A 14,449-nucleotide genomic window follows, 5' to 3' on the forward strand; every position below is an offset into this window, starting at 1 on the left:
TGAGGGGGAAAATAATTGGACATTCTAAATTGGGGACAAAAATCAGGGGTCAAATAAATCGGGCACACTAAATTAAAAAAACAAAAATAAAACAATTAAAGGCTTAGGAGGCATGTAAGCTGGATAGATAATAAAAAAAGGAAAAAAAAAACATATACAACCAATCAAGGAAATTGAGTTATAAAACTGCCAAGGTTTGAGATAACAACCATGGAAATTGAATAATATAATTATCAAAGGTGTGTTTGTTTAAACAACAGGATGAGTAACTAACAAGAAGACCGTCTTGTCTGGCGTAAGAACAAGTCAGCACTGAACATACTGTAAAGTCTCAATAGCCGTTTAAGGACGTGCTCCAACTGTTACAGTACATGTAAGAGGTGACCTGTCTTGTAATCCTTAGGCTGCCCCTCAGCCATGTGTTTATGTGCCTTATACATACATTGAGCACATGCACCTACTGTATTTGCGTGACTATACTGTAAGCAAAATAGTTTATGAACAGACTATCAAGAAAGAGCTATTCAAATGCCCCAGATTCATTTCAGACACACAGTTTTAATGTTGACCTTTTACTTCTCCCTGCATTTTTTTGTTTCCACTTTGACTATGCCCTCTTTTTCATTTGTGATGGCTTTGTATTAGAACAGGGCTAAATTGCTGTGTTATGCAATATTTGACTTGTGAGTAATTAACGCAACAGGCTGCCATCAATATACATATGGTGTGTGTGTGTGTGTGTGTGTGTGTGTGTGTGTGTGTGTGTGTGTGTGTGTGTGTGTGTGTGTGTGTGTGTGTGTGTGTGTGCGTATGAGTGAGACAGCTGCTCTACCATGACTCCTCTGCTGCATGAGAAACATCTTACTAACCCACTGACTCCAGGACTGTGATTACACCACATGAAAATAAGCTCTGAGGATACGACATGTATAGGAGAAGAAATTCTGCATTGGCCGCCCATCATCTATGATCCTTACATAGCATTTGACATTTTCTGGGCTCATAGCAGTAGAACATTGATAAAAAAAATAGGATAAAATGAAGAAATGGTATACTTCTTGTGTTGTTTTATATTTTCCTCTGTGTATTATGAAGGTCACTTTTTACAATGTTTTGGTATTGAATGTAACTCAGATCCTTTTTGGCTGTGCAGTCATTTATATAAGCGTTTCACGTTATGTTGACAAAAGGTCATATCATTCCAACTTCCTATTTCATTTAGCGTCGGTTTGTGGAATATAGCAATCACAGCAGACACGCTGCACAGTTGCTCATTATGGGTACAGTCTTCCATCAAGTACAATTTCATTAACCCACCTGCAAAACTATTTTTAAAATCTGATGAGAATAAAAGCTTTGTTGGTGCAGATTTCAGACGGAAAGTTTTAATGCAACAACAGCCCACAGTTTACTAAAGGTGGGCTACGTGGACTTTCCAACACCCAGCATTAAACAAACACCAAATCAACTGAACAATCGAATTATATGGATGTTTCAAAGCAGGGCTTGTTATTGTGCTTCTAAAACTCAATGGAGCAATTTATTATTATAAGTAGCTATTTACTGTAGGATTTCTGCCCTGAAGAAAATTCTTGCAATGATCAGCCCAGGTCAGAGCTGGTGGTGTTCTGCTGGTCATACTGGTTCAGGAGACATGGTGCTGGTTAAACTGCTCCAAGAAAAAATAGGTCTACTCAAAATCTACCATAGAGTTCACAAAGTCAACTGTTGTTAGTTTCTCCACTCCTAAATTAATTTATTTGCTGTAACCCTTGTCTGTGGTTTTATATTCCTGTTGGAAGGCCAGTAAATATTTGTTCCAATTCCCAAAATGGAGCTGGTCCTCAGCTCACCAGCAGTTGCTGGGATTCAGCAAGGCTAAATTACGGTTTCAGTGAAATACTTCAAAACATAACGGTATCTCTGCAGAAAGTACCTGACACAACGAACCGCTGTGCCTACCTGTGACAAAGAGAGAAAGAATCCAAGCTGCAAATCTCTCTCCCAACCACAAAGGGCTTGATGGTAGGCATAAACTTGAAGTCAGCCATCTTGGCGGACGCACGTAGCTGCATGTATACGAAACAAACCCCTTGGGGTCGGTTACGGGGTAGGCAGTGATTGGAGAAAGCCTGGCGCCGGGCTGATTGCAGGGAGGAGTTGGGTAGTACAAAAGGGATGTTGCTACGTGAGTACTGCCCCTTACGCTGAGACGTAGTAATCAGTCGGAATGTGTCTTGTTGTTGTTTTTTGTTTTGCAGAGGAATAAGGAGGAAATTGGGAGCTGCAGCCACGGAGCCAGCTCACATCACGACTCATTGCCTCACTGAACAGCACAGCACAGCACGGATACTAGCACCCCTTTCTCATGAGCCACAGAGCACAGTTTCATGCAGGATTGTAGCTATCGGAGTGTTGCTTTTGTTTGGGACTGCAAACCCAACGTGTTTAAGATTCCTTTATACTGTTGCTGGTATAGGGGCAACTTTTTTTCTTTTGTGTATATAATAATTTCAATAAACACAGACTGTTTTTGGGAGTACTCCAGTGTACTGTGTGTAATTTGTTATCTACCACTCACCACCCTGTCACATTACCCCACCTGTGTTTCAACCGTTGTGCCTGGACCATCTTTTCTTCTTTTCTTTAAGGTGCCTCAGCAAGGAAAAAGCCTGCTGTCCCTTGTATAAGCAAAGGAAATGTGTTCAAGGGCTACCCAATTGAAGTAGCAAACTGGATTGCTGGGCTTGTGCCAAGTACCCCATTTACTGCTGTTTTGAGTGATTTGTTGTTATGAATAAAACATTAGATCATAAAATGTGAACAAAACAAAAGCAAAACATCAAGGTGTCATTCGGTTACACCAGTTCTGTAAAAAAAAAACTGTTATGTATGCTCTTTATGTTCTTTAGGTTTGCGTGGGAAAAGGCAGTCTGTGTTTCAACACTGACCTAAACCATATCTGATGTTATTCCCTTTTTGAATATTTTTTTTTCTACAGTTCTACCGTCGCTCATAGCAACATGGTCTGACCTTTTAAAGCTGCTATTCAACCAGTCATCAATAGGGGTGCACCGATAAAGATTTTCTTGGCCGATCCCGATAGCCGATGTTTATTTAGCCATATTGGCCGATACCGATAATAATAGACAGGTATGCTACTGTAAATTACTAGAACAAGACACAGGGCCTATATTTAAACTGTTTTATAATTATAAATGTTAGAAAATGAACAGATATCATTTACTTTTTGATTAACAGATATTGTTTACTTGTTGCAATGTCAGAAAACGAATACAAAAGAATAATGTAGTATTATATTGTGTGCTTGACAGCAATTTATACATTTGTTTTACAGCAGTCACAAAAATAACACTTTGCATTTGTACTAGTAAAAACACTTTTGTAGAAATATATATATAATGTGGCATTAACTTTTATAACCAGTTCCTGTTAAACACTGCATATTATAACTTATAAAAATGCAGCACGACTTAAACTGTTCACTTAATCAAAAACAAAAAGATCAGGTTACAAAATTCAGTCAAACTTACTTAACAAAAGACGGCACAGTTATCAATTCCTGTTTCAAAATGCCACCGAATATACCCACAACCAATGCAGATTAAGTAAGATAAACAAAAATTACAAAAGGTAATTCTGAAGTACATAGTGTAATAATAATAATAATAATAATAATAATAATAATAATAATAATAATAATAATTTTAACCATCTGTGTTATTCAGGATTCAACCTATTTTATTTTATTTTTTTATTTAATTTTTAAAGCATCAGAATAATATTCTACTCTCAGTTCATTGTTGGATTTAATGTTGCATCAAGTCTGTTCGGCACACAACTCGCTATTCTATTGCTATCTTCAGATATTTAAAAAAAAAAATATCCAGGCACCTCTCTTTTGAGACTTATTTACTGTAGGGTCTCAGTGTTCTTGCGTAATGAGTAAATGTGCCTGACCAAACATTAAATTCTGTACTGGAAAAAATTCAAGCATGAATATTGGTGTACATTAAAATAACCAAAACTACTGATCGCTGATTGTGTTTTTTTCTTTATATCAGTACCATGCCGATAGGCTACCAATTATTGGTGCATGCCTAGTTATCAAGAGCTGTGTATGTTTACCATTACTCTTATACAGGTTTACCATACCACAAGCAAAGCAAAGTGTAATAGAGCATAGTGAAAACATGGTAAAGCATATGCAAGCATTGCAAATCCCTGAGAGGTATGGTAAACCGTATTAAAACAAAATATGGCAAATCATCAATGCATAGTACAGTATAACCATTGGAAAAGCACCATGAAAATTACTATTAAAAAACACAGTGGTAATAAGGGTATGCCATTGGTAATTCATTTAAATGGGTTTTGGAACATTATGTACAGTAAATTATTATTTGTTTTGTAAGTACAATGTTAACATACATGTTGGGTAATACATGCACAGAAACAGAAGGTTGCATCAAATAGCCATATTCTGTATTTGCAGATTGACTTAGGAAACAGATGGAAGTGTTCTCTTCCTTGATAAGAGTTTATCGGTCATTTCCCATAGAACCTTATCATAAACTCTGTGGTAAGGTCAAGGACAGATTTCTGTTGCCACTGAATATGAGTATGACATACAATATGCAGTAAACTCTTCTTAAAATGCAAGAGTCAAAAGAGCTGATAAAGTGTCATAAACGTCAGAGGAACTTTTCACTCCCCTGTGAACCTGTGCCCTAGAAACCTGGTAAACTGACATTAACACTTCAGCTAATCCCATTATGAACCCCTTCAGTGAAACAAACCCAGCTAAGAGTATAATTAAAGGCACCATATGGAAAAGGAATGACGCTATGTGCAGTATTCTCCTTAACCTTTTCTTTAAAGTAAATTCCAGTCAAAAGTAACCATTGCTGCTTTGTAGAATTGTCCAGCATTCTGAGCTCTTGGTGTGCATCAACAAAGCTGTGGGTGGGTGAGGAATGCAGGTGTCTGAGGGAGTGAGGAGTGGCAGGCAGATGGGGGATGGGGCTAGGTTTGTTTATACTGCAATAAAACCTGGAAGCGTTTCTCTAGTATGTGTTATTGCTGTTCTTGCTTCCTATCATTACTAACCCTTACTAATTAGTCATTATTCAAGCACAGGGGCAGCTTTTTAAAAGACAAGACTACAAGGGATGTGCACATTTCTGCCCTCTTGGAAAGCGTGGTGTCACTAAGATAGTAAAAATGGAAAATCTCTTCTCCATAGGGGCAGAAATAACAGTAACTTTGGAGTCAACTTTTAAAAGACAAAGTGTCCAATTAAAATAGAGATAGCAAGCCTGGTAAATAATGGCCTAGGTAGAAACAGCATAGAGAAGGTAGAGACACACAGTATGCAGGATGATAAACAATTAGGAAATTAAATGTAATGCACATGATTATAAAATGTATTCCTTTAACTCCACCCAATCAGAGTAATAATACCATATAAAAAAAGACAAATAACTAGATTCTTATTTTTTATCCATAACTGCCTAACCCTAATCCTGTATCTTGCAAGAAGTATCATAGCAACCAGTTTCAAAATCAAGGCAAGTGCATGGAAAAGTACTGTAATTATAAACACATAACAGATTTATATTCTTTGATACCTCAGCAGAGTTATAATGTTTATATCTTGGGTCTAATTTCAGTGGGTGGTGTTACTTGTACAAATTATCTGATTGGTTTTCTTTTTTTTTAATATAGGTAAGTGTGCATCTCAAACTCTTTATTAAACTTTCTCATCACCAGATAACCAACAACTAACACAGAATACTTGTTTACTTCAATATTATCTGCTATCACCGGAAGATAAGGAAGCTAGTTTATACACTCATTTTGTCTACGTATTTGACCTAGTGGACAACTGAGCCAGTCCTTTTATCTTTTAAGAAATTTTCCACAGAGCCACAGAAACAAAAGACATTACTATTCTTCATGCAAATCTATCTAGTCTATTTTTAGAGCTGAATAACAGCTCAGTACGGGCTGGGATGCCAACAGGTAGAATACAATGCTGGGATGAAAAATTAAAATCTTCTTGAAAATGTATAGATTTGGGCACACCTGGTGTCACCAAATGAATGACATCTACAGTATGTAAAACAAACTGATTTACTACTGTCAAATGGACCAGATGGAATTTCAGAAAGATAGTTTAATCATTTTAACGTGGATAAGTAATGTATTTAATGATCAGTAAATAACTTTTTTGATCTACAGTATCTTGTATTTATTCATATCCAAAGACAGAAGGGTGACTATCAATGTTCCAAAGACAGAAGGGTAACTATCACTGTTCCAAAGACAGAAGGGTGGCTATAGCTGTTCCAAAGACAGAAGGGTGGCTATCGCTGTTGCAAAGACAGAAGGGTGGCTATAGCTGTTCCAAGTTACGCCACGTTGCAGCTGTAAGCTTCATCTAAGGGAAGTAATTCTCTGAATTCAGCTGTGCAATTAAACTTTGCAATGACACAAAAAGCAATGTAACTGACTAACAGTTGAAGGGTTCCATAGTAGTTATCCTTGGACATTCTCCTCCTCAATGTAAATAAAGCAAGCTTTCGATTAGCGCCTGTTTGTATGGCCGTGGCCGTGGTGCAGTTGCCTCAAATGCTGGCGCTGCTGCGTGTTTAAAAAGGTGTAGGCTCCTATTAGGAAACTACAGACTTGGGTGTAACTTAGTCATGCTGTGATAAATGTGAACAGTTCAGAACACATTTACTAGGGCCTGATTGTTTAAACTCCTCGCACATGGTCATTTCATTAACAGTATAAACCTATAAAAGGGGAGTTCTGAAAACTAGGACTAGCTGCAGGGCGTGCAAGTTTAAAGCACGTCTCGTGGCTCACTTTTCAACAAGCATATGTAGATGTGTGGATGTATCAGTAGAACACAAATGCAAGCCGGTATATTTGTATATTACTACTACTACTGCCAAGACTTCTGCAGCCACTCACTGCGTATGAGGTTTCCTGGACAACAATAGAGCAGCTGGAAGCATTAATCAGTTCATATCTCAGGAAATGGTTAGTTTCACGCTGCCTCAGTAGGGTGGGACTGTATGGTAAAGGGATACTGAAGCTGCCAGTCTCAGCTCTAATGGAGGAGTTTAAGTGCACCAAGATTCGATTGGAAATGACACTGGTATTGTCACACGACAAATGGGTGAGGGAGGCAGCATCTGTTTTGAAAACTGGAAGAAAGTGGGCAGCAAAGGATGCTGTGGAAGATGCAAAGGCTACCCTTCGTATGAGTGATATCATAGGGTAAATACATCATCGACTGTCGAGATCTATGGACAATGGAACACAGCAGGATCAGTTTGCTCGTCAGGTAAACATATAATGTTCTCCCTTCACTACAGAACCTTAGAACCTGCGATGTTTGGCCTTAGCATTGGAAGACAAGTGCAGGCATGACCAACAGGTTGCCACCAATTCCAGCAATGTGTGACACACAAAGAACAACATTCCTCCATCCAAGGGAGCAACCACCAAGCAAAGGTATTAAAACCAAAACTCATCTAGGACAACTGGAAGCAGCTAGAGACTGGAAAATGCTGGCAGAAGTTGGACAATGGCTTATTTTCCCACTTGAGATGGACAATGGCTTATTTTCCAATCTGCCACCACCAACCTTCGACCTGATATTGTCTTGTGGTCTGGATCAGCACGTCTTGTTGACCTGGTAGAGTTAACAGTGCCATGGGAGGATGCTGTGGACGAGGCTATGTATGCTCAACTAGCTGCTGAAGCGGAACAGCAAGGATGGAGACTCCAGGTTTAACCAGTGGAGGTGGGCTGTCGAGGATTTGTGGCACACTCCACAACCCAGTTTCTCAGAGACATCAGATTCAGTGGTCAAGAGTTGCAACGCATAGTGAAGAACTTATCTGAAGCAGCAGAGAGGAGCAGCACGGAAGCAAAATAGGCTGATCCCTGATTACACTTCAACCATCAACACCAGACAGAAGGATATCTACATCATCAGATGGAAGGAAACACAGATGGATCACATTAGTTTACAGTAAAAGAAGCTATATCTTAGTTGGTGCTTATCTTGGCCAGAGGTGAGTCCCATATCAGCATGAAGTTTTAACACCTACTCTCATGTAATGGAACTCACATTCATTTTGCAGTTGCCCATTTATAAATGCATATCCTTATATCCTGCTCACACCATTGTTTGAAATGTATTCAAGCACACAAATGGCCATGTTTGTGCTTTCCAGATTTACCAATCATAATGTATCAGTATACAAGACACTAACTTCAACCGATAACCCATTAGGATAAATCACAATTGAATTTTACAGCGCTGGAGAATCACTAAGATTGCATCATCCTAGGTTAACCCTAATTATGTGGTTGATGCAATTGAAAGAAATCCTTAGTGCTGTAAAAAGCCAAAACAAAACTGAGCTTTTGCTTATCGGGGTACAGAGTGAGAAAATCAACCCCTTGTTTTGAAATCTTGCAAATATCGTAGCAAAATATTTTAGCATTTGGCTCCTTTCTTTTGGATGGTAATTTAGTGACACATGGTAAATTGTACTTCTAATTAATTAATTAAGACAATGCTCTATCATGTACTTCACTATCTGAATACTGAAAACATATTTAAATTCAATAATCACTTTTACAGTGAAACTGACAGATTGTATTCAGACACATGCACTGATGTAGTGCCTTTAAACCTACATGGCTGTTAAGCCTGTTATTCACAATTTGAGATCAGGTCACAGAACTGCAAGCAATGTTACCTCACATGACCCTGCATATAGCCTTATTCCTGAAAAATGGCAAAGCCAACTCAAGCTGACAACAAATAGCACAGCGAATGAGCTCACACTACGTTCAATTCTTCCACGCTGCTCAATTCTCAGTATTGCTGTGGCTGAGACAACCATAGCCTGCTGCAGTACCAGACTTTAAACTACAGTAATTCAATAATAGTACAGTCGTTTGCATTGAGACACTGTTGTGTTATTTACTGCCCATTCTCAACAAGTTTCCACTGCTAATTATGGACAAAAAAAAATTATGAGGTGTTATGAAGTCACTGATAAATGGTTAGGCACTGCCTTCTTGAGAATAGTAGTGGTATACTTAAAAGAGTATTCTAGAATGTTCATGGAGCACTGTAGTTATTCCTAGTGCTGGGACAAACATGTTTTCGTGTTTGGATAATGGCTCATAATTTAAATATTCATTTGAATATTAGTTTGTTTTTCAAAAAGTAATAAAAGCCATTATATTGCTCTGAACGCAGGCAGAGACAGTTTAATTCTCAAACTGAATGCAGTAGGGTTTCAAGGAAATGCATGCACATGGATTAGGGAGTGATTAACATGTAGAAAACAGAAAGTGTTGATTAGAAGAGAAATCTCAAAATGGAGCGACGTAACCAGTGGAGTACCACAGGGATCAGTATTAGATCCTCTGCTATTCCTAATCTGCATTAATTACTTAGATTCTGATATAGTAAGTAAACTTGTTAAATTTGCAGACAACACAAAAATAGGAGGAGTGGCAAACACCTTTGCAGCAGCACAATTCGGAACTGGGCAGACACATGGCAAATGACATTTAATACAGAAAAGTATAAGGTACTGCCCACAGGCAATACAAAATTTGCATTATAAATATCATATGGGAAATACTGAAATTGAAGAAGGAATCTATGAAAAAGACTTAGGAGTTTAAATTGACTTCATCTAGGCAATGTGGTGAAGCTATAAAAAAAGCCAACAAGATGCTCAGGTCTATAGTGAAAAGTGTTGAATTTAAATCAAGGGAAGTAATGTTAAAACTTTACAATGTATTAGTAAGACCTCATCTAAATATTTTGTTTAGTTCTGGTCACCTCACTACAAAAAGGATATTGTTGCTCTAGAAAAGAGTGCAAAGAAGAGCAACCAGATTTATTTTGGGCTTAAAAGGCATGTCTTAAAGGATTTAATCTATTCAGTCTTGAACAAAAAAGACTCTACGGTGATCTGATTCAAGCATTCAAAATTCTACACTATTGACAATGTCTACCTAAGGGACTTTTTCGACCTGAAAAAAGAAACAAGGACCAGGGGTCACAAATGGAGATAAGGGGCAGTCATAAAATACAAAGATAATTGTGAGGGTCTGGAACCAACTCCCCTGTAATGTTGTTGAAGCTGACACCCTGGGATCCTTCAAGAAGCTGCTTAATGAGATTCTGGGATCAATAAGCTACTAATAACCAAATGAGCAAGATGGGCCGAATGGCCTCCTCTCGTTTGTAAACTTTCTTATGTTCTTATATCCTCTCCAGTAACGGAGAATAGAATCTTTTTACTTTTGGTCTATAAAGAAAATTCATATAATTTAAATTGAATCCACAGGGTTCTGTAAATTAACATTGTTGTTCAATATCCTTTAACATTGAGGGTCTCCATTGTTATGTAGGTAACACCGAGAGTGCCACAATATGTCAACCAAATTGAAGAGAGTGCGCGTTTTTCTTTACGGCTTTGGCAGGTCGACGTCTGTTCAGGACCTACATTTGACGCGGCCAAAACTGGGCAAAACTGTAAGGTTGGTTTATACTTCTCTCGCAGACAAAAGCCGCACGTCAGCTGCAGACACTTCTACGGGTACGCCAGAAGGAATGAAGCACCCCCGAGTTCGCTGACTTTTTGACGCAGCAAAGTGGTCGTTGCTGTCGTTCACACTTTCAGCCAGTCTGCGTTACTGCCGGTGTCGACTTGTGACTAGGGTTGCCAACAGGCTGCACAATCCCGCGACACTTTGAGACACAAATTGCCCGTCTCATGAATGAAGTGAATGTGTAAATTGGCTCATATATATTTGAGCTGATCAGCTGGAGGGCTACCGAGTGGCACATCCAGTAGAGGTGCTCCACAGGGAGTGCAGGATGTGCCCTATAGCCTGGAGATCACAAGTTCAAATCCAGGCTATGCCACTGCCATCCATGACGAGTAGTTCCTAGGGGTCAGCGCACAATTGGCCGAGCGCAGCCCAGGTAGCAGGGGAATCCACAGTTCACTGCACACCAGCAACCCCTACAGCCAATAGGGCACCTGTGGTTCTGCAGTAGAGCCACCAGATCTCTGTTGTCCTCCAGCACTATAGGTCTGGTGGCATCTCTGCGCATCCACAGTGTGAAAAATGACAGAATGGCAGGAGCACATTTCAGAGGACACATGCTCCAATATTTGACCACTCTTCTTTACAAAACTGTTCAAGCTCTGTCAAGTTCCTTGGGGAGCACTGATGGACAGCAATTTTCAAGTCATGCCACAAATTTTTGATTGGATTTAGGTCGGGGCTCTGACTGGGCCACTCAAGGAGAGTTACCTTTTTGTTCCTTAGCCACTCTTGTATAGCTTTGGCTGTGTGCTTTGGGTTGTTGTCATTCTGAAAGGTGAACTTCCGTCCTAGTTTCAGCTTTCTTGTAGAGGGCAGAGGGTTTTCCTCAAGGACTTCTCTGTACTATATGATTAACTACAATTTAACACAGGTGGAGGCCACTTAACTTGGTGTGTGATTTTGAAGGCGATTGGGTACACCTGAGGTAATTTAGTATTGCTATTACAAGGGGGAGTGGCCACTTATCCAACCAAGTTATTTCAGTTTTTATTTTTAATTAATTTTCTACATTATGTGGAATATTTTTTTCACTTGGAAGTTGTGGGGTAGGATGTGTACATAAACGTTTTTGTTTGTTTTTTTTTTTTTTTTTTTTTTAATGCATTTTAATTCCAGGCTATAAGGCAACAAAAGGTGAAAATTTTGAAAGGGGGTGTAGACTTTCTATAGGCACTGTGTGTGTGTGTATATATATATATATATATATATATATATATATATATATATATATATATATATATATATATATATATATATATATATCACACAGAGCTCTTTTTCATTTGCCTTTTTTGAAACTGTCACGCAAATTCTGGTGAGACGGTAAATAAGTGCAAGGCATTTTTGTCATTTGTAGTGAATACGAACATCTGACGTTTGTATCCAAATACATATCAAAAAATATTTATTCGAATATTCAGATATTTGTCCCAGCACACATGAAGATGGCTGAATTGCCTCCAAGCACATAATTGGGCCCAGTGGACTGTTTACAGCTATCCTAGCATGGGGAATAAACACATCCCTCGTCGATGGAGAATTCTATTTATATAACAAGTACATTGCATAGAAAAATGTTTAAACCTAAACTAAACAACTGAATTTGGTTGAAGTGCTTTATTGAGAAGATATTCCACATCTGCTGATAATTGTCATTTGGAACAGCGAGGTTCTCGCTAAGATCTCTCCAAGACCACCAAATTATCATTGGCTTCTCTTACAATGACTTTTTGGCACCCAGAATGAAACATTCTGTTTCTAGTTTTGTGATGTCATCATACCGTCACCCTTCTATAGTGAAATGCCTGGAGAGGGTAGGCCAGTGCCACTTTGGTACAATTAAGATTTTTCCATGGGTCAAAATGCATCAAATTCAAGGAACAAATTGCAGAATTATCATCTTACTGAGACAGAAATACACTTACTTATCTCCGGTAATCCTGTTGTAATAGTGTGTAAAGAAATGCACATCGCACTACATCAAAACAAATAGCAAGATAATCTGTTTATATTGTACATTTGTATAAGCCTACATATACATTAGAGATGCAATATACATGTTGACATACATTACATACCTCTCTGGACTGTGGCTGATAAATCATTGAAATCTCAGCCAATATGACCTCTCCGTTTAAGCCAATCAAAAAAACTTCACAGTAAGCTGTACACTAAGTTGTGGGGCACAACATGTACTGTAAATGGCACGCTGGCTTTTAAATGTGGTATGTAAACGGAAGGCTGGCTCTGGGGGTGTGATATGTATGTAGCAAGCTGGCTCATGGGGTGCAATATGTAGGTAAGCTAGCTGGCTTGTGTATTTTGCTAGTAAAGAAAATGTAAGATATCAGAAATTATCATTAAGAGTAGGGAAAGCTTAGGAACTACCACTTAGGCAGTTCTTATCTAACCACTTTTCTCTTACCTGTTATAATTTACCATTTACAGAACTAGGAATTTTAATGGATGGCCTCTTCAGCTATTACATCTAATTAATTAAATTACAACCCCACTGGATTCTTAAGTAGAAACCGATAAATCTGCTTCGGTTTTACAACGGGGCATTTACACTGAATAAACTTTTTATTGTGGAACGTTCAAGGCCATATTAGCATAGGGAAATCTTCTGAATGAAAATGTCATCACAGCAGGTGTCACGTTAAGACGTTTAACTAGACACTATACATAAGCTCTATAGCCTCTGTTTTAGCCTCTCTCTCTCTCTCTCTCTCTCTCTCTCTCTCTCTCTCTCTCTCTCTATATATATATATATATATATATATATATATATATATATATATATATATATATATATATATATATCTTCAGTGCTATATCAGTTAATCGAACAGCAAATTAGTGTAAAGCATTCTGTTGATGTAGATTAAAGCGCCCATTTCCCACGCTATAATTACTCTATAAAACAAATATGCTTTTGTAATGATGTCAGTTACTACTAAGCAACACAACTAAAGTCAAATGTACACAACTGATGCGCATACACATAACACTACGTATTTATACAGTACGGTATGAGGACGAGCGTGGGGCGACTCTTAACAATACATTTGATATGCAGTTTTAAGATGTGCATACTATGCACCAAAATATACGTATATTTAAATATTGATAGTTTGCTATGACGTTCACCTTCTCAGATATTACTGGTTTAACAATACTCTCAGTTGACATCTATCTGAATCAACCCAGAACTCGTATATTTAAATGATTTAAGAAACTATGTCTTGGTTCCCGATTGTGTGATTCACTTTTCAGTGTGTGCGTGTGCGTGAGTGTACGTGTGTACTATAACAACATGCAGTGTTCCTGAACCATCGGCTTAATAATAACAGCATAACTTACCCAGAACTCTGATCCACAAAAAAGCTTCATATTTCTTCTCGTCTAGCGATCTGCAAGTACCGTTTTTTTGGTGTAGACAAGCAAAAGAAAAAAAAAAAAAACAATTTGCTCTATAGAAAGTTCTTCTCTCAGCTACTTCTGTCCTTCTTCCTCCAGTGACTGAAGTGTATCGTGTACTGTCTTACTAAATCAGGGTAGCTCAGAGAAGTGGGTGCGGTAGACTAGAAAAGGCCTGCCTATGGCGATTCATTTACAATCCTTGTCCCGCCTCCATGTGCAGCCCACCTCTGCTTTTATCATACTTCTCCCCGAGTGTGGTGTCTTGAGTTTGATATCTTGAGCGTGTAACACTGAAGTGTCGCATATGTCAGAGGTCGTGCTCTTAAGCTTACATAGG

The 14,449-nt window shown here is 38.4% G+C and overlaps 1 protein-coding gene across 3 annotated transcripts in view; it reads right to left on the reverse strand.

Moving 5' to 3' along the window:
* Window positions 1–14,218, reverse strand: part of LOC121296624 (ATP-binding cassette sub-family C member 3-like) — a 104,262-nt gene extending 90,044 nt beyond the window's left edge. Inside the window, exon 1 of one of the 3 annotated variants that reach the window (XM_041222365.1) lies at window positions 14,053–14,217. In XM_041222365.1, the coding sequence (XP_041078299.1) occupies window positions 14,053–14,082 (30 nt within the window). In that variant the 5' untranslated portion in view covers window positions 14,083–14,217. Of the gene's footprint in view, window positions 1–14,052 lie in introns of all 3 variants that reach the window. The other 2 variants (XM_041222367.1, XM_041222368.1) reach the window with 2 other exon arrangements.
* Window positions 14,219–14,449: the final 231 nt, after the last annotated feature.

The sequence above is a fragment of the Polyodon spathula genome, chromosome 21, assembly GCF_017654505.1.
Source record: "Polyodon spathula isolate WHYD16114869_AA chromosome 21, ASM1765450v1, whole genome shotgun sequence".
Taxonomy (NCBI): Eukaryota; Metazoa; Chordata; class Actinopteri; order Acipenseriformes; family Polyodontidae; genus Polyodon; species Polyodon spathula.